The sequence below is a fragment of the Ranitomeya variabilis genome, chromosome 1 (assembly GCF_051348905.1).
Source record: "Ranitomeya variabilis isolate aRanVar5 chromosome 1, aRanVar5.hap1, whole genome shotgun sequence".
In the NCBI taxonomy this organism is placed as follows: domain Eukaryota; kingdom Metazoa; phylum Chordata; class Amphibia; order Anura; family Dendrobatidae; genus Ranitomeya; species Ranitomeya variabilis.
The window spans coordinates 798,294,822-798,321,949 of NC_135232.1; the positions used below are offsets into that span (position 1 = coordinate 798,294,822).

At 41.2% G+C, this 27,128-nt stretch overlaps 1 protein-coding gene across 3 annotated transcripts in view; it reads left to right on the top strand.

The window, feature by feature from the left end:
• TBC1D2 (TBC1 domain family member 2) overlaps nucleotides 1–27,128 on the top strand; it is a 185,173-nt gene that overhangs the window by 133,299 nt on the left and 24,746 nt on the right. For all 3 annotated transcript variants that reach the window (XM_077273736.1, XM_077273750.1, XM_077273743.1), the window contains exons 10-12: nucleotides 4,209–4,679; nucleotides 13,012–13,132; nucleotides 18,150–18,335. In XM_077273736.1, coding sequence (XP_077129851.1) covers nucleotides 4,209–4,679; nucleotides 13,012–13,132; nucleotides 18,150–18,335 — 778 coding nt within the window. The remainder of the gene's footprint in view (nucleotides 1–4,208; nucleotides 4,680–13,011; nucleotides 13,133–18,149; nucleotides 18,336–27,128) is intronic.

Sequence of the window (27,128 nt, forward strand, 5' to 3'; positions counted from 1 at the left end):
AAACTTCAATTCAAAGCTGTAAATGCTAGCCTAGACCCTGATACCTCATGCATGGCTTATGGCTGACTAGTGCTGTGACATTTGCAAATTTCTGCTGTGGGTCAATTGATGCCACTTTGCATGGCGTCTGCCCCAAATTTTAGCTGTTTGGAAAGCTTTTTGTCACCCCTTAAGGTATTGTGTACACGTTTGGTTTGACCTCTCATTGAATCGATTGGGGTTCGGGTACGTTCGTCGAAATGTTCAGGGAACATGTTTGGCAAACGTCTAAACGTTCAGTGAATCAAACTGAACCAAACCTTGAAATGTTTGCTCATCTCTATTAATCACTCCCCACCAATTCGATTGACAACTCACTCTGCACAAATACACTGCAGAGTCCTTGTCAATCAAAGTACAGGGTATGCTTATATCTGCCGTTCACAGTATAGTGAGCGGTGCTGTAAGCAAAGACAGTCAGGGGGGGCGTGCACAGACCAATTACAGATTGCCCGCAGGTCTCCTAAGGAATTAAGCTACTTTTTGTCCTGGTAGCTGCAATGTCAGTAAAGAGGCCAGGCAGCATTGTAACCCTAGATACCTGCAAATTATTGCTGTATCTTCAGATAAATAGCATTTTCTGAGATGACAAGTTCCCATTATATTGCAATATATGACAAATTTGAAGCAAGCAAAATATATTTTATTTTTTTTTTACTTTTCATTGAAGAATTCCACTAAATAAGATAAGAAACATATGATATCATATCATAACGTCAAAATAATCCATATATCAACATTAACATTGACATAGATATGACAAAATACCTTCAATAATAAAGTATACAAACAAACAAACAAACAAAACATAACTTTCAGTATAATACATTCTACTAGGCATTGCACTTCCTAATCATCAGAGGTTTTTAAAAATGTTTTAAAGCTCGTACCAGATCAGGTTATAATACACGTTATTAATCCTACACAGATCACCACATTCATAATTCAGAATAGATATACACATCAGGGACTATACCGCAAGACTGAAGAGACCATAGCACCAGGAGCCAGGTGCGTCAATGGCGAGTCACACCACCCTTCCCAAATCTTATGAAATTTCTGGGGACATCCTCTGTTTCTGTATAGTATGTTTTCATAAGGAATTACGTCATTCACCAGTTTCTTCCACTGATTATTCAAAGGAGATTCCCCCCCCCCCCCCCCCCCCCCCCCAATCCACCTCAAAACTATCGCTTTCCTAGCCATAAATAGAGCTTCCCGAAGGAATATTCTATCATGGTGGACCCACATCTCCTCATCCACGACCCCCAGAATGCACAATTAGCAAGTGAAAGATTAATTGAAAAGACACACACTAATATTTTTACAAATTTTTTGCTATATTTTCTGTTTAGTGTTTTTACTTGCTATAAAATCCTTTTTTGTCTAATCTAATATAAAAGCTTCATACCCTTTTAAACAGCATCAGGTGTTTCTAAATTGTTGACAATGTAAAAGTGAGACGACAAATACTGATCTCTGTTTGCACTGGCTACTTCCTCAGCTTAATTTTAATACTGGTAAAATTCAAATCCACACCCTATTGTTTTTCACTTGTTAACATAACTATTGAGTAATGCTTTTTCTTGGAATATTTGATTTAACTCAAAACAACTGGTCATGTTCCCAAAGCAAGACTGCCAAAATACCTTTCACAGACAACCCCTTTTGTTTCCATAGCTATGAAACTCAATAAATATAATGATACAGGTCGCCGTCTCCTCATGTCGAAGGGGTGTGTACCCGAGCTACTCTATAAGAAATACGGACAAGGGAGAAGCACAAAAATAACGCATTGCACACAGACCAATGTTTCTCTATGGGGCAGCTTCCATCACCCGTATATTTCTCTGCCATATTTAACGGACTGAGAAAATCGCAGCATGCTGCGATTGTCAGCGTATTCCTCCAAAAATACGCCAATGAAAGTCTATGGGGCGAGAAAAATATGGATTACACACGGACCACACGTCTGCCTTGCGAGAAATATGCTTTGGTGTCCTATAGAAAAGCCGGTAATTCAGTGCGTACAATAAAATCACACTGACAGGTTAGAATAGAATAGATCAAATAAATGTCTACACATAGTAAGTAAGTAAGTATATATATAATATATATTTAATATTTATGTTTAATACAGAGCTAGATAGCATAAAAGCCGGTAATTCAATTGCCGGCTTTTGCTAACTCCTTACCAAACCCGACAGGATATGAGACATGGTTTACATACAGTAAACCATTTCATATCCCCTATATTTTTACATATTCCTCACTAATAATGTTAGTAGTTTGTGTGTGCAAAATTTTGGACCTCTAAGTGTTAAAATAAAGGGTTAAATCACGGAAAAAGCTGGCCAGAGTGGGAAAGCCAGTGACTGAGGGCAGATATTAATAGCCCAGAGAGGGACCATGGTTATTGGCCCCCCCTGGCTAAAAACATCTGCCCCCAGCCACCCCAGGCACTTAGCCACTCTCTTCTCACTCCCCTGTAGCGGTGGGATATGGGGTAATAAGAGGTTCATGTCACCTTCCTATTGTAAGGTGACATTAAGCCTGGTTAATAATGGAGAGATGTCAATGAGACACCTATCCATTATTAATCCAATATTAGTAAAGGGTTAAAAATACACACACACACATTATGAATAAATTATTTTAATGAAATAAACACATGGGGTTTTATCTTTATTGTACGCTCAATCCAACTGAAGACCCTCGTTCTCCTGTAAAAAAAAAAAAAAGGAAAATAAAAAAGCAATAATATCCCATACCTGTCCGCCGCACAGTGATGTCCCACACTGTAAATCCATCTGCAGGGGTTAAATGCAGTTATAACCAGGAGCCTGCTAATGCAGCCGCCCCTGGCTGTAAAAGACTGGAGAATAAATGAAATTAAGGTAACGTAGCTTCGGGGACTTGCGTTGCCGTCACCGAAGCTGCGCCCCTTGGTGGCATAAACTCATATGAACTGTAGCGTGGGAATTTTTTGGAATATTTTCCCCTAATTAACCCCTTAAACCCGGAGCTTTTTTCGGTTTTGCGTTTTCGTTTTTCGCTCCCTTCCTTCCCAGAGCCATATCTTTTTAATTTTTCCATCATTATGGCCATGTGAAGGCTTATTTTTTGCGGGACGAGTTGTACTTTTAAACGAGACCATTGGTTTTACCAAGTCGTGTACTAGAAAATGGGAAAAAAATTCCAAGTGAGGTGAAATTGCAAAAAAAAGTGCAGTCCCACACTTGTTTTTTGTTTGGCTTTTTTGGTAGGTTCACTAAATACTAAAACTGACCTGCCATTATGATTCTCCAGGTCATTACGAATAGACACCAAACATGTTTAGGTTATTTTTTATGTAAGTGGTGAAAAAAATTTCCAAACTTTGCAAAACAAAAAAATTGCGCAATTTTCCAAGACCCGTAGCGTCTCCATTTTTCGGGATCTCGGGTCGGGTGAGGGCTTATTTTTTTGCTTGCAGAGCTGATGTTTTTAATTATACCATTTTGGTGCAGATACGTTCTTTTGATCGCCCGTTATTGCATTTAATGCAATGTTGCAGCGACCAAAAACGTAATTCTGGAGTTTGGAATTTTTTTCTCGCTATGCCGTTTAGCGATCAGGTTCATTCATTTTTTAAATTTTTTTTATTGATAGATCGGGTGATTCTGAACCCGGCGATTCCAAATATGTGTAGGTTTGATTTTTTTTTATTGTTTTATTTTGAATGGGGATAAAGGGGGGTGATTTGAACTTTTTGCATATTTTTTTTAGTTTTTTCATTAAAAAAAAAAAAAAAAACCATTTTATTTTTACTTTTGCCATGGTTCAATAGCCTCCATGAAAGGTTAGAAGCTGGCATAGCCTCGTCGGCTCTGCTACATAGGAGTGATCAGAGCATTGCTCCTATGTAGTAGAATTACAGCATTGCTATGAGCACCGACTACAGGGTGGCGCTCACAGCAATCTGGCATGAACAACCATAGAGGTCTTCAGGAGACCTCTGGTTGTTATGCCAACGCACCGATGACCCCCGACCACGTGACGGGGGGTCACCTTTGCGTGCATTTCCAGCTGGATGGCCGGAAGCGCTTGTTAAATGCTGCTGTCAGCGCAAAGAAAATGTGTATTCTTCTATTTCTGTTGGAAAATAATCTTTACTTTGTTGATTCCAGTGAATATGATGACTATGGATTCATGATAATTCCGGAGTATGAGGTTGAGCACTTGAAACTTCTAGCCAAAATCCAGGCATTGGAAATTCGATCTAACAAACTGCTCACTCATGAGGTTGTGGACAAGCCCTTACGAATGAAATGGAACAGTATTGAGGGATTGTCGCACTCAATGGAGCTAAAAACTCTGGTGAGATGTGGCATCCCAACTGAACACCGCAAACGTGTTTGGAAATGGCTAACTAGTCAACGGATTTTTGTCAGTGACAATTATTACAAAGACCTTCTGAGAAAGAGTGAGAATGCTCACCATCCAGCCACACAGCAGATCGAACTGGATATTCATCGCACTCTGACCAATAATAAGCACTTTAACAGTCCTACCTCGGAGTTCATTCAGAAGCTACGAAGGGTGCTGGTAGCATATTCATGGCAAAACCCCACCATTGGCTACTGTCAAGGACTGAACAGGTAAAAAAGTCAACAGTTGCATGCAAGATAAGGTTATTTCCAGAATTATGTCACCTTGTTTGCTGTTTTCAGCCATCCTGCTTGAAAGTAACTGGTTCATCGCATGTATTAGGATAATTTACATTAGTAGGAACTTTATTCCTTTTGAAGGTAATAAATTGTTCGCTTTCATTATTCTTCTCCCATATATTTAAGACATGTCAAAAGCTGACGTTAATTGGTTCTACATGCAATTTAAAAGAGCAGCATGTCCGTTTAGCTTTTCTGTACATCACCATCCCATAGACTTCAACGAGAGAAGGTCCAAAAAATCACAAAGAAAAAAACGAACTCTTCAACTTCTTTCAAATATTACATATCATACATACCTTTTCACTGAATATTTCTTCAATGTTCAATTTCTGCATACACTCAAAATTAGGCAACTTTCCACATAATCGTTATTAAAGAGTTGCTTTACTACTATTGTATTGTTAACAAATCCTCAAAATAGGTCATGAATATTGAATTAGTGGGGTTGGTCTCACACCTGACACCCACTCGATCAGCTCATCTCCCTACCAGCAGCGGCTGTATGTTAACAGTTACAGGGCTGTATAGAACATCTCCGTCAACTGTGTAGTGACCGCTGCCGGATACTGAATATCTGAGCATATTTGCATAAATAGTAAAGGATCTGGTGTACCCATCTGTGGCCACTGCAGAGTTATCACAGAGCTGTGCTACTCAGCTCTTCAACCTTTGGACTCTGCCGACACTGCAAAAAAGTTGGGGAGCCGGGTGTCTGACCCCCACTAACCTGATATTGATGACCTATATTAAGAAGTAAAGTGACTCTTTAATAAAGGCTATGTAGGAAGCTGTGTACTAAAAGCAGTGGAGCAATCTTTTAAATATATTCTTCCATTATATCATTTTTGTTGCTGTAGAGTCTGCAAAAACTATACATAGCTGATAGTTCTGAATGGAATGAGCTGCGCTGTTCTTAATTGAGTCACTACTATATATGGCAAACTAAGCACTGCTGAATGATTTGTTAAGTGTTTTAAAGAAGTATACATTTTTTAAAAATGTTTGCGGAAAGTAACTACCTACAGTGGTTTGCAAAAATATTTACCCCCCTTGGCATTTTTTTGTTTTGCTGCCTTTCAGCCTGAAATTTCACTATTTTTGTTTTTTTTTCAGGGTTTGCAACAGTTCATGTAAAGAACATGCCAACAACTGAGAACATTTGGTTTTCTTTTTATTGTGATGCAAATAGAACAAAATAACTGAAAATTACAGTGTGCATATCTATTCACACCCCTAAAGTCAGTACTTTGCAGAGCCTCCTTTTGTGGCAATTACAGCTGCAAGTCGCTTTGGATAAGTCTCTGAGCTTTCCACATCCTGCCACTGGGATTTTTGCCTATTCCTCAAGGCAAAACTGCTCCATCTCCTTCAAGTTAGATGGTTTTCTCTGGTGAACCGCAATCTTCAAGTCTGACCACAGATTTGGATTAAGGTCTGGGCTTTGACTAGGCCACTCCAAAATATTTACACATTTCCCCTTAAACCACGCAAGTGTTGCTTTAGCAGTATGCTTTGGGTCATTGTCTCGTTGGAAGGTGAAGCTCAGTCCCAGTCTCAAATCATTGGCAGACTGAAACAGGTTTTGCTCAAGAATATCCCTGTATTTTGCACCACCCATCTTCTCCTCGACTTGGACAATTTTCCCTGTCTCTGCTGCCATAACGCATCCCCACAGCATAATACTGCCACCAACATGTTTCACTGTGGGGATGGTATTCTTGATGAGCTATGTTGGTTTAGTTCCAGACATAGCATTTACCTTGATGGCCAAAAAGTTCAATTTTGGTCTCATCTGGCCACAGCACCTTCCTTCCATCATTCCAGGCTCTGCTTGGGAACTCTGCAGCTCCTTCAGGGTTACCTTTTGGTTTTTGTGCTGCCTCTCTAGTTAATGACCCCTTTGCCAAGGCTGAGCGTTTTGGTGGGTGGCCCCTCTTGGCAGGTTTGTTGTGGTACCATGTTCTTTCCATTTGATGATAATAGATTTGATGGTGCTTCGGGGGATCATCAGAGATTGGGATTTTTTTTATAACCCAACCCTCACTTGTACTTCTCAACAACTTTGTCCTTGACTTGTTTGGAGATCTCCTTGGTCTTCATGGTGCTGTTTGGTTAGTGGTGCCTGTTGCTTAATGGTGTTGCAGCCCCTGTGGCCTTTCAGAAGAGATGTGTATATACTGACAGACCATGTGACACTTAAATTGCACACAGGTGGACTTCCTTTCACTAAGCATGTGACTTATAAAGGTAATTGCTTGCACCAGAATTTTTTAGGGGCTTCATAATAAAAGGGGTCAATACATATACATATGCCAATTTTTAGTTATTTGATCCCATAAATTTAATTTATGCCTTTATTTTTCTCCCTTCACTTCACCAACTTAGACTATTTAGTGCTGATGCGTCACATACAAACTGAATTACAAAAATATATAAACAAAGGTTGAATGAAACAATCTTTTTTAGTTTGATACTGGGAAGGCTATGCCATTGATTTATGGTCGCTTGAATGTATAATTGCTCTGTTTTCCTAGCTGAATCACCATGAAAACCTAAACACAAGGATCCCTAAAATATAACTTTTATTTAACAACAGTTAAAATGTCCTCTTAACATAAACTATCAAAAATAATAACACAATAAATTATGTGCCTATAAGGTCCTAGGGCATCACTACACTTAAACCTACCTAGCAGTGGGGGTAGGCACCCTAAGTTACTGCGGTAGGTGCCCCCACTCAACGTCGACTTACCCTAAAAAGTCCCTAAGAATCCCTAAATAGGGAAACCTGAGACAGTACTAAGAAGTCCCTATGGAAAAAATACTACCTAGCAGTGGGGGTAGGCGCTCTAATGTGAAGCGGTATGCGCCCCCACTCAACGTCGACTCGCCCTAGGGTCCCTACAAACTCCCTATTTAGGGATAGAGAGATAAGAAAATGTACCAAAAACACCCCTACACCCAAAAAGCATGAAAAAATGGCACAAAAGAGAAAAATCAAAAAATAGTAAGAAATATCTCAGCTATTATATAAATGTACAAAAATCTTCAAATAACGGGCACCTGTAAACCAAACAGAGTATGCCCCATCAGAACTAGAACCGATAGGTGAGCGAGATGTAATAGTATTATTATTGTCCAAAAAATGAAGCGTATATCCGGCTTCCTTGGTGATAGAGCATATATATGTAAGATGCCATAATGCAAGAAATATTCACAAAAAATAATAATGTAAACTCCTAAAATCCAAGGAAATATGACCTGGATAAGGACAGCGCCTAATCAATATTAATAACAACAAGCTGGTGCATCCAGTAACAACAGGCTGGTATTCTGAATATGCAAATAGAGCAGCAGATTATATCCATGTTGTTTTCAATGTGCACTGCAATATGGAATGTCCGTAAAAAATACTCAGGACATATAGACAAAGCAATACATCATATCATTGCCATTTAAAGTGCACAGTGCATAATAACCTGTCAGAACAGCACCCACAAGCCTAGGGACCCCCAGAGAAATAATGTTCCATATAGAGGGACACCGAACATCCTAATTAATGCAAAGGAAATGCCATAATGTTAATACTCATCTGTAGGCTTGTAATAGACTTGTGGCACCGCTAGATAGAAGAATCACATCAGGCGCTAGACAGCAGTCTCCCCAAACAATGCCCGACGCGTTTCCCCCCCATACATGTGGTGGGGGTTCATCAGGGGTAATGTAGCCGCATTTTCTTTTTTTCTTGCGGCATATTTCCTTGGATTTTAGGAGTTTACATTATTATTTTTTGTGAATATTTCTTGCATTATGGCATCTTACATATATATGCTCTATCACCAAGGAAGCCGGATATACGCTTCATTTTTTGGACAATAATAATACTATTACATCTCGCTCACCTATCGGTTCTAGTTCTGATGGGGCATACTCTGTTTGGTTTACAGGTGCCCGTTATTTGAAGATTTTTGTACATTTATATAATAGCTGAGATATTTCTTACTATTTTTTGATTTTTCTCTTTTGTGCCATTTTTTCATGTTTTTTGGGTGTAGGGGTGTTTTTGGTACATTTTCTTATCTCTCTATCCCTAAATAGGGACTTTGTAGGGACCCTAGGGCGAGTCGACGTTGAGTGGGGGCGCATACCGCTTCACATTAGAGCGCCTACCCCCACTGCTAGGTAGTATTTTTTCCATAGGGACTTCTTAGTACTGTCTCAGGTTTCCCTATTTAGGGATTCTTAGGGACTTTTTAGGGTAAGTCGACGTTGAGTGGGGGCACCTACCGCAGTAACTTAGGGTGCCTACCCCCACTGCTAGGTAGGTTTAAGTGTAGTGATGCCCTAGGACCTTATAGGCACATAATTTATTGTGTTATTATTTTTGATAGTTTATGTTAAGAGGACATTTTAACTGTTGTTAAATAAAAGTTATATTTTAGGGATCCTTGTGTTTAGGTTTTCTGAGTTTTCTAGGATTCCACTATATCCTGTTTTGTGGTTTGGTTTCTGAATCACCATGATCATTACCATGATTAAATTGTTTTTTTCTTTTTGTCATGGTTAAGTTGTGGAGAAACTTTGAAATAAAACATTATTCCGCAAAAAAACAAAACAAAAAGAGAGTTGTTCCACCATTACAACTGCCCACAAGTAAATCTCTTGTCTGTCTTAGGGTATGTGCACACGTCAGGATTTCTTGCAGAAATTTCCTGAAGAAAACCGGAAATTTTCTGCAAGAAATCTGCATTTTTTTTTTTGCGTTTTTTTTCCCGTTTTTTTCGCGTGTTTTATAGCATTTTGCAAGCATAATTAGCTTGCAGAATGCTAAAGTTTTCCAAGCGATCTGTAGCATCGCTTGGAAAACTGACTGACAGGTTGGTCACACTTGTCAAACATAGTGTTTGACAAGTGTGACCAACTTTTTACTATAAATGCTGCTTATGCAGCATCAATAGTAAAAGGATATCATGTTAAAAATAATAAAAAAAATAAAAAAATGGTTATACTCACCCTCTGCAGACAGCCGATCTCCTCAGCGGCGTCCGTTCCTATAGATGGTGTGTGTGTGCAGGACCTTCGATGACGTCGCGGTCACGTGAGCGGTCATGCGACCAATCACAAGACAGCGACGTCATCGCAGGTCCTTCACACAGAGCATCTATAGGAATGGAAGAGAGCATGCAGCGCTGAGAGGCGGGAACACTGCGGGCTCCATCGAAGGTGAGTATATGACTATTTTTTATTTTAATTCTTTTGTTTTGACCAATTATATGGTGCCCAGTCCGTGGAGGAGAGTCTCCTCTCCTCCACCCTGGGTACCAACCGCACATAATCTGCTTACTCCCTGCATGGTGGGCACAGCCCCGTGCGGGAAGTAAGCAGATCAATGCATGCCTAGGTGTGCGGAATCCCCGCAATTCCGCAAATTTAATGAACATGTTGCTTTTTTTTCCACGATGCGATTTTTTCGCGGAAAAAAATGCAACATTTGCACAAAAAATGCGGAATATCCTGAAAATAATGGGAGGCATATGTTAGCGGGTTTTTTTTGCATTTTTTTCGCGTTTTTATCACGTTTTTATAGCGAAAAAATGCAAAAAAAAAACGCGAAAAATACTGAACGTGTGCACATGGCCTTAGTCAACCCCTAGACAATGAATAAAGGGGCTATCACTTGGATAGGTGATAAACTGTAATTGTGAGAACCTCTTTTAAATGGGAAAGGGAACCACTCGATTATATAGACATAGCATGAAAGATGAGCATTGTGTATACAGGGATTATGAAGGAAGAGATAAGGCCATCTTATCTCTCCGTCAAGTCACCTATTAATTGTGATAGACTACACTCATTTTTTACGTTTCCCTACATTCCCTGTCTTTAGATATTAAACTTCTTTGCTTAAAAAACTTGTAGTTGTTGAAAATTAAAAAACTTTTAAGGTTACAGTATCACAGTAGTTTTCTCTTTTGTACCAGTTTCAGATTTTTGCTCTTGGAACTAAACTAATAAAGGTGATAATACCTAGTAATAGCAAATTAAAATAATAAAGGTAATAATGATATACAGCTATCCCTGAATTGAGTTTATTATAGATGTACACTTTTGCAACCATTTTTTTTTGGCTGCAATATATTTAACCAGTTTGTGACCAGGTTCCCCCACTTCTGACCAGGCACATTTTTGAGTTTCATTGTACAGCTTTACAAAATTTTCTCGTTTGGACATTCAAATCATATTCAAAGAATTTTACCTTTTTCTTTTACCTCTTTTATCTCTTTACTTCTGTGTAAATAATGCATATATATTATTTTTTTCGTTATCCATTTTATCTATTCCTATTATTTATTTCTATTACCTATTTCTATCTAATATCTATTTTTCTCTTTACCTCTATGTAAATAATACATATATATTATTTTTCACATTTTGTTTACTATTTTTTTACATCTGCAGTAGACCATTGAAAACATTTTAAATTGCGCTACCCTTTCCGTAGAAATTATTTTTATATATTGGACATGATTGTTTTGATGGGGGCATTTCTATTCAAACATGACAGTATCTTTGATTTATTTTTTCTTGCTTTTTTTTTTTCATTTATTTTGCACACTGTGCCACATGAGGTCATAAAAGACCCTAGGGGACATTTGAACATATTAATACAATCTTTTTCTTGCTGATTTTCCCTGTAACTGGGGTTGACATATTAGCCTCAGTTACAGAACAAATTCAGCCTTCTAGCTGTATAGCAGATCTGACGGGGCCCCTCCCTACAACCAGCGATCACATGACTGCTTGTTTTGGTCAGTGCCTCCTAATCTGTATATAGAAGAGCTGGTTCAGTGTTGTGTACAAAGAGGCAGAATTAATTATGGTAATAAAGCATGTTTATCTTCTCTCTAGGAATTCTGTCTTTATCTGACAGCTGTCTCCCCACCCAGCAGCATCACAATCTCCTGCCAGCCTCTTAGGCCATGTGCACACGTTCAGTATTTTTTGCGTTTTTTTTGCGTTTTTTCGCTATAAAAACGTGATAAAAACGCAAAAAAAACCACAAAAAAAACGCTTACGTATGCCTCCCATTATTTTCAGTGTATTCCGCATTTCTTGTGCAAATGTTGCATTTTTTCCTGCGAAAAAATCACATAGCAGAAAAAAAAGCAACATGTTCATTAAATTTGCGGAATTGCGTGGATTCTGCACACCTAGGAATGCATTGATCTGCTTACTTCCCGCACGGGGCTATGCCCACCATGCAAGAAGTAAGCAGATTATGTGCGGTTGGTACCCAGGGTGGAGGAGAGGAGACTCTCCTCCACGGACTGGGCACCATATAATTGGTAAAAAAAAAGAATTAAAGTAAAAAATAGTCATATACTCACCTTCGATGGCCCCCGGAGTCTTCCCGCCTCTCATCGGTGCATGCTGCCGCTTCCGTTCCTATAGATGGTATGTGTGTGAAGGACCTGCGATGACATCGCGGTCACATGACCGCGATGACGTCGCAGTCACGTGACCGCGACGTCATCGAAGGTCCTGCACACACATACCATCTATAGGAACGGACGCCGCTGAGGAGATCGGCTGTCTGCAGGTGAGTATAACCATTTTTTTTTAATTTTTTTTATTATTTTTAAACATTCTATCTTTTACTATTGATGCAGTATAGGCAGCATCTATAGTAAAAAGTTGGTCACACTTGTCAAACACTATGTTTGACAAGTGTGACCAACCTGTCAATCAGTTTTCCAAGCGATGCTACAGATCGCTTGGAAAACTTTAGCATGCTAAAAAAAAACGCGAAAAAACGGAAAAAAACGCAAAAAAAAAATTGCGGATTTCTTGCAGAAAATTTCCGGTTTTCTTCATGAAATTTCTGCAAGAAATCCTGACGTGTGCACATACCCTTACTCTGTACTGACATTTTAGAATGTCTGTGCAGAGTAAAGTGTGGACTGCCCAGATGTTTGTACTCTATGTACACTCCTGCAGTAGTAAAAGGGAAACAACTCTGCAAACAGTTTAATTCAAAATACTACTGTTTTACGTATGCAGCATTTCTGCAGAACTATGAGTCTCTGTAGTTAGACTATATACAAAGCCCTACATTTTTGCAGTGCAACTGTATTCTCAAAAAAAAAATGTTGCAGGTTGCTCTTTAAAACGTGTTTTCATTCTTCATTACACTAGAACTGAACAAATTAATATAATAATCACGGTCCTTGTTAAAACTATAGTTTCTATTTTCATGTAGGTTAGCCGCCTTGGCACTATTAGTCCTGGAAGATGAGGAGAGTGCATTTTATTGTTTAGTTGATATTGTCGAGAATATAATGCCAGCGGAATACTACAGCAATAATCTAGCAGGATCACAGGTAAGCATTTAAGAATATGATATTTTCGCTTTTGAGATTATTTGATATTTTAAAATTTGAAATATCCATTTAAAATGGCGTCTGTCAGCACAAAATGACTGTTCAAACCAAGCACAGCCATTTGCTGCATCCTTTGCGTTGTCAATCAGTTCAAAGCACTTTCCCACCTATTTTTTTTCTATCTGTCTTCACCCTCCTTTGGCTTCTATAAAGACAGAATTAAAAATGAATGAAGATTTGGTGGAGATGGGCACAAAGCGAATAGATGGTCAAAATTGTGCTGTCCAGGGCACCACTTCAAGGCAGTCTTGGTGCCGCTCCCCACATTATTGCCAAATCACTGAATTAGAGATATCCAAGGCATGAGATGTTCTTCTTAAAAAGTATTCTTTATTTTGTCACAGCATATACAGGATAAAAAACTGATTTATCAGCCACATAGGGTCTTTTTCAAGCCATGTACAAAAGGAACACACATCAATGCAAAGATACAGAGTGCTATTTCTAATGAGACAGTCATAGACTACTCCTTGGTCCCACTTACATTTTCATAGCAAAACTAAACAAGGGTGAAAAGAGATAAAAGTAAAATAAAAATAAAAAAAACACTAATCTAAATAAATCCATAATCATTGGTAGGCTAATACGGCAGTTTACTAGTACTAGTCATACTGATAGATCACGTCCCAGATGTTACAACACATAGTCATGTAATCCATGTAGACAATGAATCATTACCATAAATCACACCTCCATAGCAACTTTTTTGGTCATTCACATTAATGTTATCTTGTGCATATTTCATTGCCAAAAGCAAAATAGCCAATGATAGGCCATATTCTTACCCCTATCTAATGGGAGGCACAATTGGACACCACCTGTCTAGGCTAATTTAAAATCTGTTAAAAGATTTTTTTTTTTTCCTCAAGTTTTGTGGTTTTATCTTTCACTTCTTCTTTTTTCTTTTCTATATCTAGGGTTCTTATTTCTCTGTGCTGTACATACTCTTTTTCTTCCTTTTCCCCTTTTTCTTTACCCTATTCTTCCCTCTTTTATCTCTGAATCTCCTCTTCCTTTCTCCCATTTTTTTCCTTTTATCTTTTTTTCATTTCCTTTTTGTCTCATTACTATTCTTACTCATTGTCGTCTTCTTTTTATCTTCCTTTTTCTCCTTTCTTTTATTATCCTTGTTTTTCCCATCTATCCAACCTTGTCCAGATGTAAGAGAATTGTATGGCAAGATATATAGCGAACATTGGAATATTTCCCATCCCATCCCATCTCCTCCCCAACCTCACCGCCACTCTTATCCCATCCCTATCCCACCTCTTCAACCTATCACTAACTACTGGCACCTTCCCTTCTGCTTTCAAACATGCCACAATCACGCCTAACCTTAAAAAAGCCAACCTTCGATCCAACTGCTATTTCCAGCTATCGCCCAATATCGCTGCTCCCATTCGCTTCCAAACTCCTGGAGCAGCACTTCCACACTAAACTTTCCTCCCACCTCTCATCTAACTTGCTCTTTGACAATTTACAATTTGGTTTCCGCCCCCATCACTCAACTGAGACAGCCCTGCTCAAAATTACTATCGACCTACTTACATCCAAAGCTAACGGACAATACTCTATACTCCTCCTTCTAGACCTGTCCTCTCCTTTCGACACAGTTGACCACTGCCTCCTACTACAGATCCTCTCCTCCTTTGGCATCAAAGACCTAGCCCTATCCAGGATCTCCTCATACCTTTCCGACTGCACATTCAGCGTCTCCCACTCCCACACTACCTCCTCATCCCGCCCTCTCTCTGTTGGAGTCCACCAAGGCTCTGTTCTAGGACCCTTACTCTTCTCAATCTATACACCTGGCCTGGAACAACTCGTAAAGTCCCATCGATTCCAGTACCACCTTTATGCTGATGACACTCAGATCTACCTCTCTGGCCCAGAAGTCACCTCTCTGCTGTCCAGAATCCTAGAGTGTCTATCAGCCATATCCTCCTTCTTCTCCTCTCGCTTCCTCAAACTCAATGTGGACAAATCTGAACTCATCATCTTTCCACCATCTCATAGATCTTCTTACCTGACCAATCTATCGCAATTAACGACATCATACTTTCCCCTCTACCGGAAGTCCGCTGCCTCGGAGTAACCCTTGACTCAGCCCTGTCCTTCAAACCGCACATCCAAGCTCTTTCCACCTCCTGTCACCTCCAGCTCAAAAATATCTCCAGAATCCGTCCTTTCCTCAACCGTCAATCTACTAAAATGCTTGTGCAACTACTGCAACATTCTTTTCTGTGGCCTCCCTGCTAACACCCTTGCACATCTCCAGGCCATCTTTAACTCTGCTGCCCCACTAATTCATCTCTCCCCCTCTGCAAATCTCTTCATTGGCTCCCATTACCTTAGCGTATCCAGTTCAAATTACTAATACTGACACACAAAGCCATCCATAACCTGTCTCCTCCATATATCCCGATATCTTCCCTCACACAATCTCCGGTCCTCCCAAGACCTCCTTCTCTCCTCCACACTTATTCGCTCCTCACCCAACCGACTCCAAGACTTCTCCCGAATATCCACCATCCTCTGGAATTCTTTGCCCCAACACGTCCGACTATTAACCACATTCGGATCCTTCAGACAGAACCTGAAAACCCACCTCTTCAGGAAAGCATACAGCCTGCACTGACCCCGCTGCCACCTCACCACTACCGGAGCTACCGCCTCACCAACACCAGGGCTCCTGCAACCCTTGACCTACTGTTTCTTTCCCCACCATCCTGTAGAATGTAATCCCGTAAGGGCAGGGTCCTTGCACCTCTGTATCAGTCTGTAATTGTTAGTTTGCTTACTGTAAGTGATATCTGTAATTTGTATGTAACCCCTTCTCACATACAGCACCATGGATTCAATGGTGCTAAATAAATAATAATAATAATTTCCCGAGACAAACCAGCATTCATAAAGTTGCAATTTATGGTGATAATCTCAAGAATGAATGCATTCAGTGATGAATCTGGAGGTGTGTTTGTGCGATGACATGGACCGCGTGATTTTTAATGGTCATGTGTTTGGGCCATCGTGCTGTGAAGCACTCGGGTGTGCCCCTGTGATGACATGGAAGACGTCAACTTGGTGATCGCGTGACTACGTTGTCACAGTGGGACGCAACTGGAGGTGTGTCTTCAGTGGTACATTGGTCATATGGCCATGGTCACCTGTCTGAGTCACTGATAACATTACTCAGAGTCGCCAATATGTGCCACAATAACACTGCTTCTCCATTTCCTGTATATTTTTTTGCGATTTTAAATTAGCCGTGATAGATGGTGTCCTATTGCGCCTCCCATTACCTTACATAGGGGTAAGACTATTTCCATGCATTGGCCTTTTTGCTATTAGCTATGAATATGCACAAGCTAACTCAATGTGAATGGCCAAAAGGTGGTATGGAGGTGTGACTTATTTAAATAACTATGGTAATGATCCATAGTTTACTTTGATTATATGACTGTGTAACTTCTATAATATGATCTGTTGGTATGATTAGTACTATTGAACTACTAGCCTACCAATTATTACGTATATTTTTTAGATTATTATTTTTTTTATTTTATTTTGACCTCTTTTCACATTTTGTTTAGTGTTACTATGACAGCGGAGGTTGAACTAATTAATGAAAAGAGCAAGGAGGAGTGGTCCATGATTGTGTCATTAGAAATAGCACAGTGTATCTTTGTTTTGATACAGTGGGTACGGAAAGTATTTAGACCTCTTTTTAATTTTTCACTCTTTGTTTCATTGCAGCTATTTGGTAAATTCAAAAAAAGTTCATTTTTTTTTCTCATTAATGTACACTCTGCACCCCATCTTGACAGAAAAAACATGTCCAGTTTGGCTAGACAGCCAGGTCTAGGAGGACTTTCTGGTGGCCCCCAACTTCTTCCATTTAAGGATTATGGAGGCCAGTGTGCTCTTAGGAACCATGAATACTGCAGAAATTCTGTTGTAACCTTGGCCAGATCTGTGCCTTGCCACAGTTGTCTCTGAGCTCCTTGACCAGTTCCTTTGACCTCATGATTCTCATTTGGTCTGACATGCACTGTGAGCTGCGGGGTCTTATATAAACAGGTGTGCGCCTTTCCAAATCAATTCCTATCAGTTTAATTAAACACAGCTGGACTACAATGAAGGAGTAGAACCACCTCAAGGAGGATCACAAGAAAATGGACAGCATGTGACTTAAATATGAGCGTCTGAGCAAAGGGTCCGAATACTTATGACCATGTGATATTTCAGTTTTTCCTTATTAATTTTGCAAAAATTACTATTTTTTCAGTCAAGATGGGGTGCAGCATGTACTGTACATTAATGAGAAAAAATGAACTTTTTTGAATTTAACCAAATGGCTGCAATGAAACAAAGAGTGAAAAATTTAAAGAGGTCTGAATACTTTCCGTACCCACTGAACATGTTCCTCTTTTGTATATTGCTTGAAAAAGGCCCTATATTGCCAAAATGTCACCTTTTTAACCTGTATATGCTGTAACAAAATAAAGATTACTTTTCAAGAAGAACATCTGGCGCCTTGGATGCTTCAAATACTAAACAAGTAGATAGGAATGAATACTGAACTGCTCTGTGACGCCAAGTGCCTGTTTGGTTTGAACATTTTGGGCATAGAGATTCACTTTAGCAGAGAGGAAAAGTGTTTCCTGCCTATCCTCATACACCAGATTTCAGCTGTAAAAATGCTAAAAATGTCTGTACAACTGCACTGGGGCTCAAGAGGTAAGGGGGTCCATTTCTATCTCCAAAGCTGGTGCAATTTTGCATTTTTAGGCACTCTTGGACTGCAAACAGCCCATATATTGTTCTTGCACAGGAGCCCTTTTCTGTCTGTGTCCGCCAGTGAGGGGATGGTATAATCTATTTTATTCATTCATAATTTGCTGCAAAGAAATATCTGCTAATTAATGTGATATAAAAACTTTTATTATTTTTCTAGGTAGATCAAAGAGTATTCAGAGATTTCTTGTCCGAAAAACTGCCCCGTTTGACTGCACACTTTGTACAATACAAAATTGATCTGTCTCTCATCACTTTCAACTGGTTCCTTGTGGTTTTTGTTGACAGCCTCGTTAGTGATATTCTCCTAAGAGTATGGGATGCGTTTTTATATGAAGGGACAAAGGTAGGGACTGTATATATTTCATTTGTGAAATTTCCACACAAGCATAACAATGTATAGTTATACACTTTTGCCAGCTGAGGAAGCTGACTAGATATGTATTTAAATCAAACATCCGTAACATTAAAACCAATGATAAAGTGCTTATGTTTAACTGATTACCTGCTAATGGTTTGGTCATATTAGGCAGCAAGTTGTCAGAAACATCAGCCAGTACTTTGATGTTTTGAAAGTAAAAAAGAAGAACGTAAGATTCTGAGAAACTTTGTAAAGGGTCAAATTGTGATCACAAGATGAATAGATAAAAGCATCTGCAAAACAGGCCTTATGGTATACAGTGTTTAGTACCAACCAGAAGTGATCCATGGAAAGAAAAAACTGCAAACCGGCAACATGGGCAGCCAGAGTCACTCTGTTACTGAAGAGAGAAAATAACTAGGCCAAAGGAGTTCTCAGAAAAGTGTTTTCCCTAAAAAAAATTAAAAAAAGGCCCTGGAAAAGAGCTTCAGTGTATTCTAATAAGAGTGCTGCAGTTACAGAAAGTCATGTTAGTGAGTGCAGTTATTTTTCCAAAGGTTGTGCAACCAAATATTAAGTTAAGGGTGCCAACAATTTTGTCAGGCCCATTTTGTTTCTGTGAAATTATGTCCAATATGCCTTTTGCCTTCAATTTGTGCCTAAAATGGCTGCTCGCTTTGACTGGCCCACATTGCTGTTGTAGGTTTGTTGGGTGACCACTTTCATAGCCTGTTATGCCCAGGAGTTATGGAGTTGCTCCAGTTACTTTGTAAAGTTTTGCCCTAAGAACATTGTCCAATGATTACCCCTTCTGGCGCAGCAATTCTGTGACACATTACTTTCATCTGTCACACTGCCCACACTGATGCAGGTACTACCAGCAGAAAGCTGGCAGCCATTATATTTTCATTCCTGTTGTCGGCACCTATGTCAGTGCCTTGTACCTCAGCCCTCCGGTTCTATCAAAATATGGAGCTCAGGATGCACAGACAATGAGAGGCAAAGCATAACACAACATGCACAACACAGTTGGAACACCCGCCAGGGCCGTGGGGTTCTTGGTACCAGGTCCAGTACTTAAAGGGATGTGTCATGGCGGCGGTGACCCGGTCCATGGCCCTATGCGCCCATGTAAAAGGGAAGGGGTGACCGAAGCTGCTTAAAGGGGTCCAAAGGGGTGGTGATATGGCAGCAGGAATGGTATGGCTTCCCACAGGTGAAGCTGGGTCCCCAGGGCTCCCGGAGTAGTAGGGACAGATAGTTAATGGTGTAGAAAGAACTAGAGGACACAGGGTGGCAGTCTCTTTACCTGTTTACAGGTGTTAGGCAGCGACAGTCCAGGGTACCGGATCAAAGGTGCTGGTATGGTCTGGCTGGCTTGGAAGCGACTCAGGTATCTTCTTAGCCAGGTGGGATCGGAAGCCTTCCTTCTAGTGCTTTGTTGTAGTCCTTTGCTGCATTAGGCCTAACACAAGGTCCTCACTTTCTCTATGTCCCTTTTAGGTAGGACACTAACCCGCATGACAGGTAACTAGAGTCTTTTTACACGGTCTCTCAGGATGACTCCAGGCTCTATCTGTTACTGTGCCTTCATGTGTTAATGGTGGACAGGTGACTTGAAATCTAGCAGTCCGCTGGTTTCTGCCATGAGGCATGAAGTTACCCCCCACAACCTCAGTCTTCCGGCTACCTGTATCTGCGCTTCAGCGTGGAGGAAGCTCAGTTGCAGCTTCCCTCCAGCTCTTTACTCTCCTTTGCTTCTCTTCCTCCTTTGCTGTCTCTACAACTGTTCCATTCCTTTCTTTCCTTTCCAGGAGCTGCAGAACTGCTCGTCTGCATGGCCCCAACTTTCCCTTCTCAGACTCTCTCTGTCTGCTTCATCTCACGCCACTCTCCTCTCACAGACGAACTAACTCCTCTCCCAGGCCAGAATATTTATTATAGATACATAGCTAGAGTTTGGATAGATACAACCACCATAATTATGGTCAAAGATACTCTCTATGCAATGTCAATAACATAGGAATAGGAAAATCAGAGCGCTTATATCCCTTTAACCCCTTAACGACCGCCGATACGCCTTTTAACGGCGGCCGCTAAGGGTACTTAATCCACAGCGCCGTTAATTAACGGCGCTGTGGAAAAAGTGAATAGCGCCCCCCAGAGTCGGATTTTCTCTGGGGTCTCGGTTGCCGAGGGTAGCCGAGACCCCAGAGAACATGATTCGGGGGGTTTTTACCGACCCCCGAGTTGCGATCGCCGGTAATTAACCGTTTACCGGCGGTCGCAACAAAAAAAAACAAAACGCGATTTGCCGTTTAATTTCTCTGTCCTCCGATGTGATCGCACATCGGAGGACAGAGAAATGTGGTCCCCGATGGCCCCCAATAGCCCCCCAATACTTACCTACCTCCCCCGGTGCTCCTCGTGTCTCCACATGGGCGCCACCATCTTTTTTCCGGGAAAAAATGGCGGGCGCACGCGCAGTGCGCCCGTCGCCCGGCGCCCGGATGTTCTTTGGGGTCTCGGCTGCCGGGGGTAGCCGAGACCCCAAAGAACATGATCGGGGTCGGTTTGCACCAACCCCTGCTTTGCGATCGCCGGTAATTAACAGTTTACCGGCGACCGCAAAAAAAAAAAAAAGCGATCAGTTATTTCTCTGTCCTCTGATGTGATCGCACATCAGAGGACAGAGAAATAGGGGGATTCGGGGACCCTATCATACTCACCCGGGGTCCCTGGGTCCTCTTCTGTCTTCTGCCAGCCGGCTTTTTCATCATGGCGGGCGCATGCGCAGTGCGCCCGCCATCTGCTGCCATCTGCCGGCCGGCAGGAGAAGACAAGTTGGGGCTAAAATTAGGGTTAGGGTTAGGGTTAGGGTTAGAGTTAGGGTTAGGGTTAGAGTTAGGGTTAGGGTTAGAGTTAGGGTTAGAGTTAGGGTTAGGGTTAGAGTTAGGGGTAGAGTTAGGGTTAGGGTTGGGGCTAAATTTAGGGCTAGGGTTAGGGTTAGGCTACTTTCACACTAGCGTTTTTTGGCTTCCGTCGCAATGCGTCGTTGGAGAAAAAACGCATCCTGCAAAAGTGCTTGCAGGATGCGTTTTTTCTCCATTGGCTTGCATTAGCGACGCATTGCGACGGATTGCCACATGTCGCATCCGTCGTGCGACGGATGCGTCGTGCTTCGGCGGACCGTCGACACAAAAAAAACTACATGTAACTTTTTTGTGCGACGTGTCCGCCATTTCCGACCGCGCATGCGTGGCCGGAACTCCGCCCCCGCCTCCCCGCACCTCACAATGGGGCAGCGGATGCATTGAAAAAACAGCATCCGCTGCACCCGTTGTGCGGCGCTTACAACGCTAGCGTCGGTACGTCGGCCCGACACACTGCGATGGGCCGAGTACGACGCTAGTGTGAAAGTAGCCTTAGGCTTCTTTCACACTTGCGTCGGTACGGGGCGGTCGCAATGCGTCGGCCCGATGTACCGACGCACGTTGTGAAAATTGTGCACAACGTGGGCAGCGGATGCAGTTTTTCAACGCATCCGCTGCCCAGTCTATGTCCTGGGGAGGAGGGGGCAGAGTTACGGCCACGCATCCGTGGAAATGGCGGACGCGACGTACAAAAAAAAGGTTACATTGAACTTTTTTTGTGACGACGGGGGCTAAAGTTATGGTTAGGGTTGGGGCTAAAGTTAGGGTTGGGGCTAAAGTTAGGGTTAGAGTTGGGATTAGGGTTAGGGTTTGGATTAGGGTTGGGATTAGTGTTACGTTTGGGATTAGGGTTGGGATTAGGGTTAGGGTTGGGATTAGGGTTAGGGGTGTGTTGGATTTAGGGTTTTGATTAGGGTTATGGTTAGGGTTGAGATTAGGGCTGTTTTGGGGTTAGGGTTGTGATTATCGTTAGGGTTGTGATTAGGATTATGGATCGGGTTGAGGTTAGGGTTAGGGCTGTGTTGGGGTTAGGGTTGGAGTTAGAATTGGGGGGTTTCCACTGTTTAGGTACATCAGGGGGTCTCCAAACACGACAGCCAATTTTGCGCTAAAAAAGTCAAATGGTACTCCCTCCCTTCTGAGCTCTGCCGTGCGCCCAAACAGTGGTTTACCCCCACATATGGGGCATCAGCGTACTCGGGATAAATTGGACAACAACTTTTGGGGTCCAATTTCTCCTGTTACCCTTGTGAAAATAAAAACTTGGGGGCTAAAAATCTTTTTTGTTGGAAAAAAATATATTTTTTTACTTTCACTACTCTGCATTATAAATTTCTGTGAAGCACTTGAGCTTTCAAAGTTCTCACCACATATCTAGATAAGTTCCTTAGGGGGTCTAGTTTCCAAAATTTGGTCACTTGTGGGGGTTTCTACTGTTTAGGTACATTAGGGGTCTGCAAACGCAACATAACGCCCGCAGACAATTCTATCAAAGTCTGCATTCCAAAATGGCACTCCTTCCCTTCCGAGCTCTGCCGTGCGCCCAAACAGTGGTTTACCCCCACATATGGGGTACCAGCATACTCAGGACAAATTGGACAACAACTTTTGGGGTCCAATTTCTCTTGTTACCCTTGTGAAAATAAAAACTTGGGGGCTAAAAATCTTTTTTGTTGGAAAAAAATATATTTTTTTATTTTCACTACTCTGCATTATAAATTTCTGTGAAGCACTTGAGCTTTCAAAGTTCTCACCACATATCTAGATAAGTTCCTTGGGGGGTCTATTTTCCAAAATGGGGTCACTTGTTGGGGGTTTCTACTGTTTAGGTACATTAGGGGTCTGCAAACGCAACATAACGCCCGCAGACAATTCTATCAAAGTCTGCATTCCAAAATGGCGCTCCTTCCCTTCCGAGCTCTGCCGTGCGCCCAAACAGTGGTTTACCCCCACATATGGGGTACCAGCATACTCAGGACAAATTGGACAACAACTTTTGTGGTCCAATTTCTCTTGTTACCCTTGTGAAAATAAAAATTTGGGGGCTAAAAAAATCTTTTTTGTGGGAAAAAAAATATTTTTTATTTTCACTACTCTGCATTATAAACTTCTGTGAAGCACTTGGGCATTCAAAGTTCTCACCACATATCTAGATAAGTTCCTTGGGGGGTCTATTTTCCAAAATGGGGTCACTTGTTGGGGGTTTCTACTGTTTAGGTACATTAGGGGTCTGCAAAGGCAACATAACGCCCGCAGACAATTCTATCAAAGTCTGCATTCCAAAATGGCGCTCCTTCCCTTCCGAGCTCTGCCGTGCGCCCAAACAGTGGTTTACCCCCACATATGGGGTACCAGCATACTCAGGACAAATTGGACAACAACTTTTGGGGTCCAATTTCTCTTGTTACCCTTGTGAAAATAAAAACTTGGGGGCTAAAAAATCTTTATTGTTAAAAAATATATATTTTTTATTTTCACGACTCTGCATTATAAACTTCTGTGATGCACTTGGGCATTCAAAGTTCTCACTACACATCTAGATAAGTTCCATGGGGGGTCTAGTTTCCAAAATGGGGTCACTTTTGGGGGGTTTCTGCTGTTTAGGCACATCAGGGGCTCTCCAAACGCGACATGGCGTCCGATCTCAATTCCAGTCAATTTTGCATTGAAAAGTCAAATGGCGCTCCTTTGCTTCCGAGCTCAGCCATGCGCCCAAACAGTGGTTTACCCCCACATATGGGGTGTCGGCGTACTCAAGACAAATTGTACAACAGCTTCTGGGGTCCATTTTCTCCTGTTACCCTTGGTAAAATAAAAATTTGGAGGCAAAAAGATCATTTTTGTAGAAAAAATGCGATTTTTTTATTTTCACGGCTCTACGTTATAAACTTCTGTGAAGCACCTGGGGGTTTAAAGTGCTCACCACACATCTAGATAAGTTCCTTAAGGGGTCTAGTTTCCAAAATGGTGTCATATGTGGGGGGTCTCTACTGTTTAGGCACATCAGCGGCTCTCCAAACGTGACATGGCGTCCGATCTCAATTCCAGCCAATTCTACATTGAAAAAGTAAAACGACACTCCTTCTCTTCCAAGCTCTGCGGTGCGCCCAAACAGTGGTTTATCCCCATATATGGGGTATCGACGTACTCAGGAGAAATTGCACAACAACTTTTGTGGTCTAATTTCTCCTGTTACCCTTGTGAAAATAAAAATTTGGGGGCAAAAAGATCATTTTTGTAGAAAAAATGAGATTTTTTATTTTCACGGCTCTACGTTATAAACTTCTGTGAAGCACTTGGGGGTTCAAAGTGCTCACCACACATCTAGATAAGTTCCTTAAGGGGTCTAGTTTCCAAAATGGTATCACTTGTGGGGGGTTTCCACTGTTTAGGCACATCAGGGACTCTCCAAACGCGACATGGCATCCGATCTCAATTCCAGCCAATTCTGCATTGAAAAAGTCAAACGGTGCTCCTTCAATTCCAAGCTCTGCGGTGCGCCCAAACAGTGGCTTACCTCCACATATGGGGTATCGACGTACTCAGGAGAAATTGCACAACAACTTTTGTGGTCTAATTTCTCCTGTTACCTTTGTGAAAATAAGAATTTGTGGGCGAAAAAATCATTTTTGTGAAAAAAAATGCGATTTTTTATTTTCACGGCTCTACGTTATAAACTTCTGTGAAGCACTTGGGGGTTAAAAGTGCTCGCCACACATCTAGATAAGTTCCTTGGGGGGTCTAGTTTCCAAAATGGTGTCACTTGTGGGGGGTTTCCACTGTTTAGGCACATTAGGGGCTCTCCAAACGCGACATGGCGTCCGATCTCAATTCCAGCCAATTCTGCATTGAAACAGTCAAACGGTGCTCCTTCACTTCCAAGCTCTGCGGTGCGCCCAAACAGTGGTTTACCTCCACATATGGGGTATCGGCGTACTCAGGAAAAATTGCACAACAAAATTTGTGGTTAAATTTCTGTTTTTACACTTGTGAAAATTAAAAAAAATGGTTCTGAAGTAAAATGTTTGCAAAAAAAAGTAAAATGTTCATTTTTTTCTTCCACATTGTTTTAGTTCCTGTGAAGTACGTAAAGGGTTAATAAACTTCTTGAATGTGGTTTTGAGCAGCTTGAGGGGTGCAGTTTTTAGAATGGTGTCACACTTGGTTATTTTCTATCATATAGACCCCTCAAAATCACTTCAAAGGTGATGTGGTCCCTAAAAAAAACATGGTGTTGTAAAAATGAGAAATTGCTGGTCAACTTTTAACCCTTATAACTCCCTAACAAAAAAAAAAATTGTTTCCAAAATTGTGCTGATGTAAAGTAGACATGTGAGAAATGTTATTTATTAACTATTTTTTGTGACATATCTCTCTGATTTAAGGGCATAAAAATACAAAGTTTGAAAATTGCAAAATTTTAAAAATTTTCGCCATATTTCCATTTTTTTCATAAATAATCGCAAGTAATATCGAAGAAATGTTACCACTAACTTGAAGTACAACATGTCACGAAAAAACAATCTCAGAATCAGCGGGATCCGATAAAGCGTTCCAGAGTTATAACCTCATAAAGTGACACTGGTCAGAATTGTAAAAATTGGCTCGGTCATTAAGTACCAAATTGGCTCTGTCACTAAGGGGTTAAGTAAGCAAGAAAGTGTGAAAAATATATTGTTAGAGGTCCAGTCTCGACCAATAAATGTATAAAAGGTCTTTATTAAATATTAAATGACCAGAACACAATACGCTAATTAAATATCACCCTTTACAATCAATTATAGAAAAACCTTTAAAAATGAAGCGGGCAGTGACACATCCGTGTAGCAGCGCAATGGGAGTATCTATGTAAAAAAAGGGTTAGGAGAGCTTTCTATGAAAGTACTGGGGTATAAATAACCCATTATGGCGGAACTTGAGGGGAAAGAACCCGGCATGAGGGGGTAAAACAGTACATCTGATGCCCACAAAATATGATGAGAGGGGGCTAACACACTTGACCACAGTGCGTGCAAGTTCAGTGAATCAGGATAAAGCCCAAACATACACCCCGGGGTCTAATAACCCCAACCAAAGTTTAAAAACTGCTCATGTACAAATTCAAGAGAAGCTCCTTACCCATGGTAAAGGTACCCACGTGCCGCACTGGAGCTCCGACGCGCGTTTCGCACCTCACTTCTTTCGGGGGAGCAAGTGTTCCAATGACGTCAATTACACGCATCGCTCCGTAAGGACACCTTCCAGGGCGGGGGTCAACGGGAGGCACCGGACCCGTGCGCAGCACAGAAAACACGTGAGATGGATAAACAGCGTCATGGAAACCTAGCAACAATGAGCACATAAAGTGGGCAGGCCACAGGACACAAACGCATTCCAAAAGAACTAGCGATCATAAATGTATAAATAGACTGTATTACAAGGGCAAATTATGCAATAAATATTCATAACGACTCCCAATGTGGCACCAAAAAAATCCTAAGGCTATAGTAGTCCATGTCAAATTAACCATCAAGACATGTCAAAATAATACATATATAGCCTGTACATATGTAAAAACAATTACACACTTAACAGAAGGGGATAAATCCCCAAAATGACTTTTTGGAGTTTGCAAAGACGGCCCATAGGTGCAGAGGACTTGACACACGATGGCATAAATCCATAAGACAGGGGAGATGACATTTCAATCCAATGGAGGAATATCATCCGCTGTTGAAACGTAAAAAATAATGAGAATACACATTAGAACAAAATAATTAAAAGAAACCCCACCGAGAGGCGCCGACAGGACACAAGGCTGAAGAGACCAAAAACCAAATTTACAGAAAGGAGGAAAAACTACATT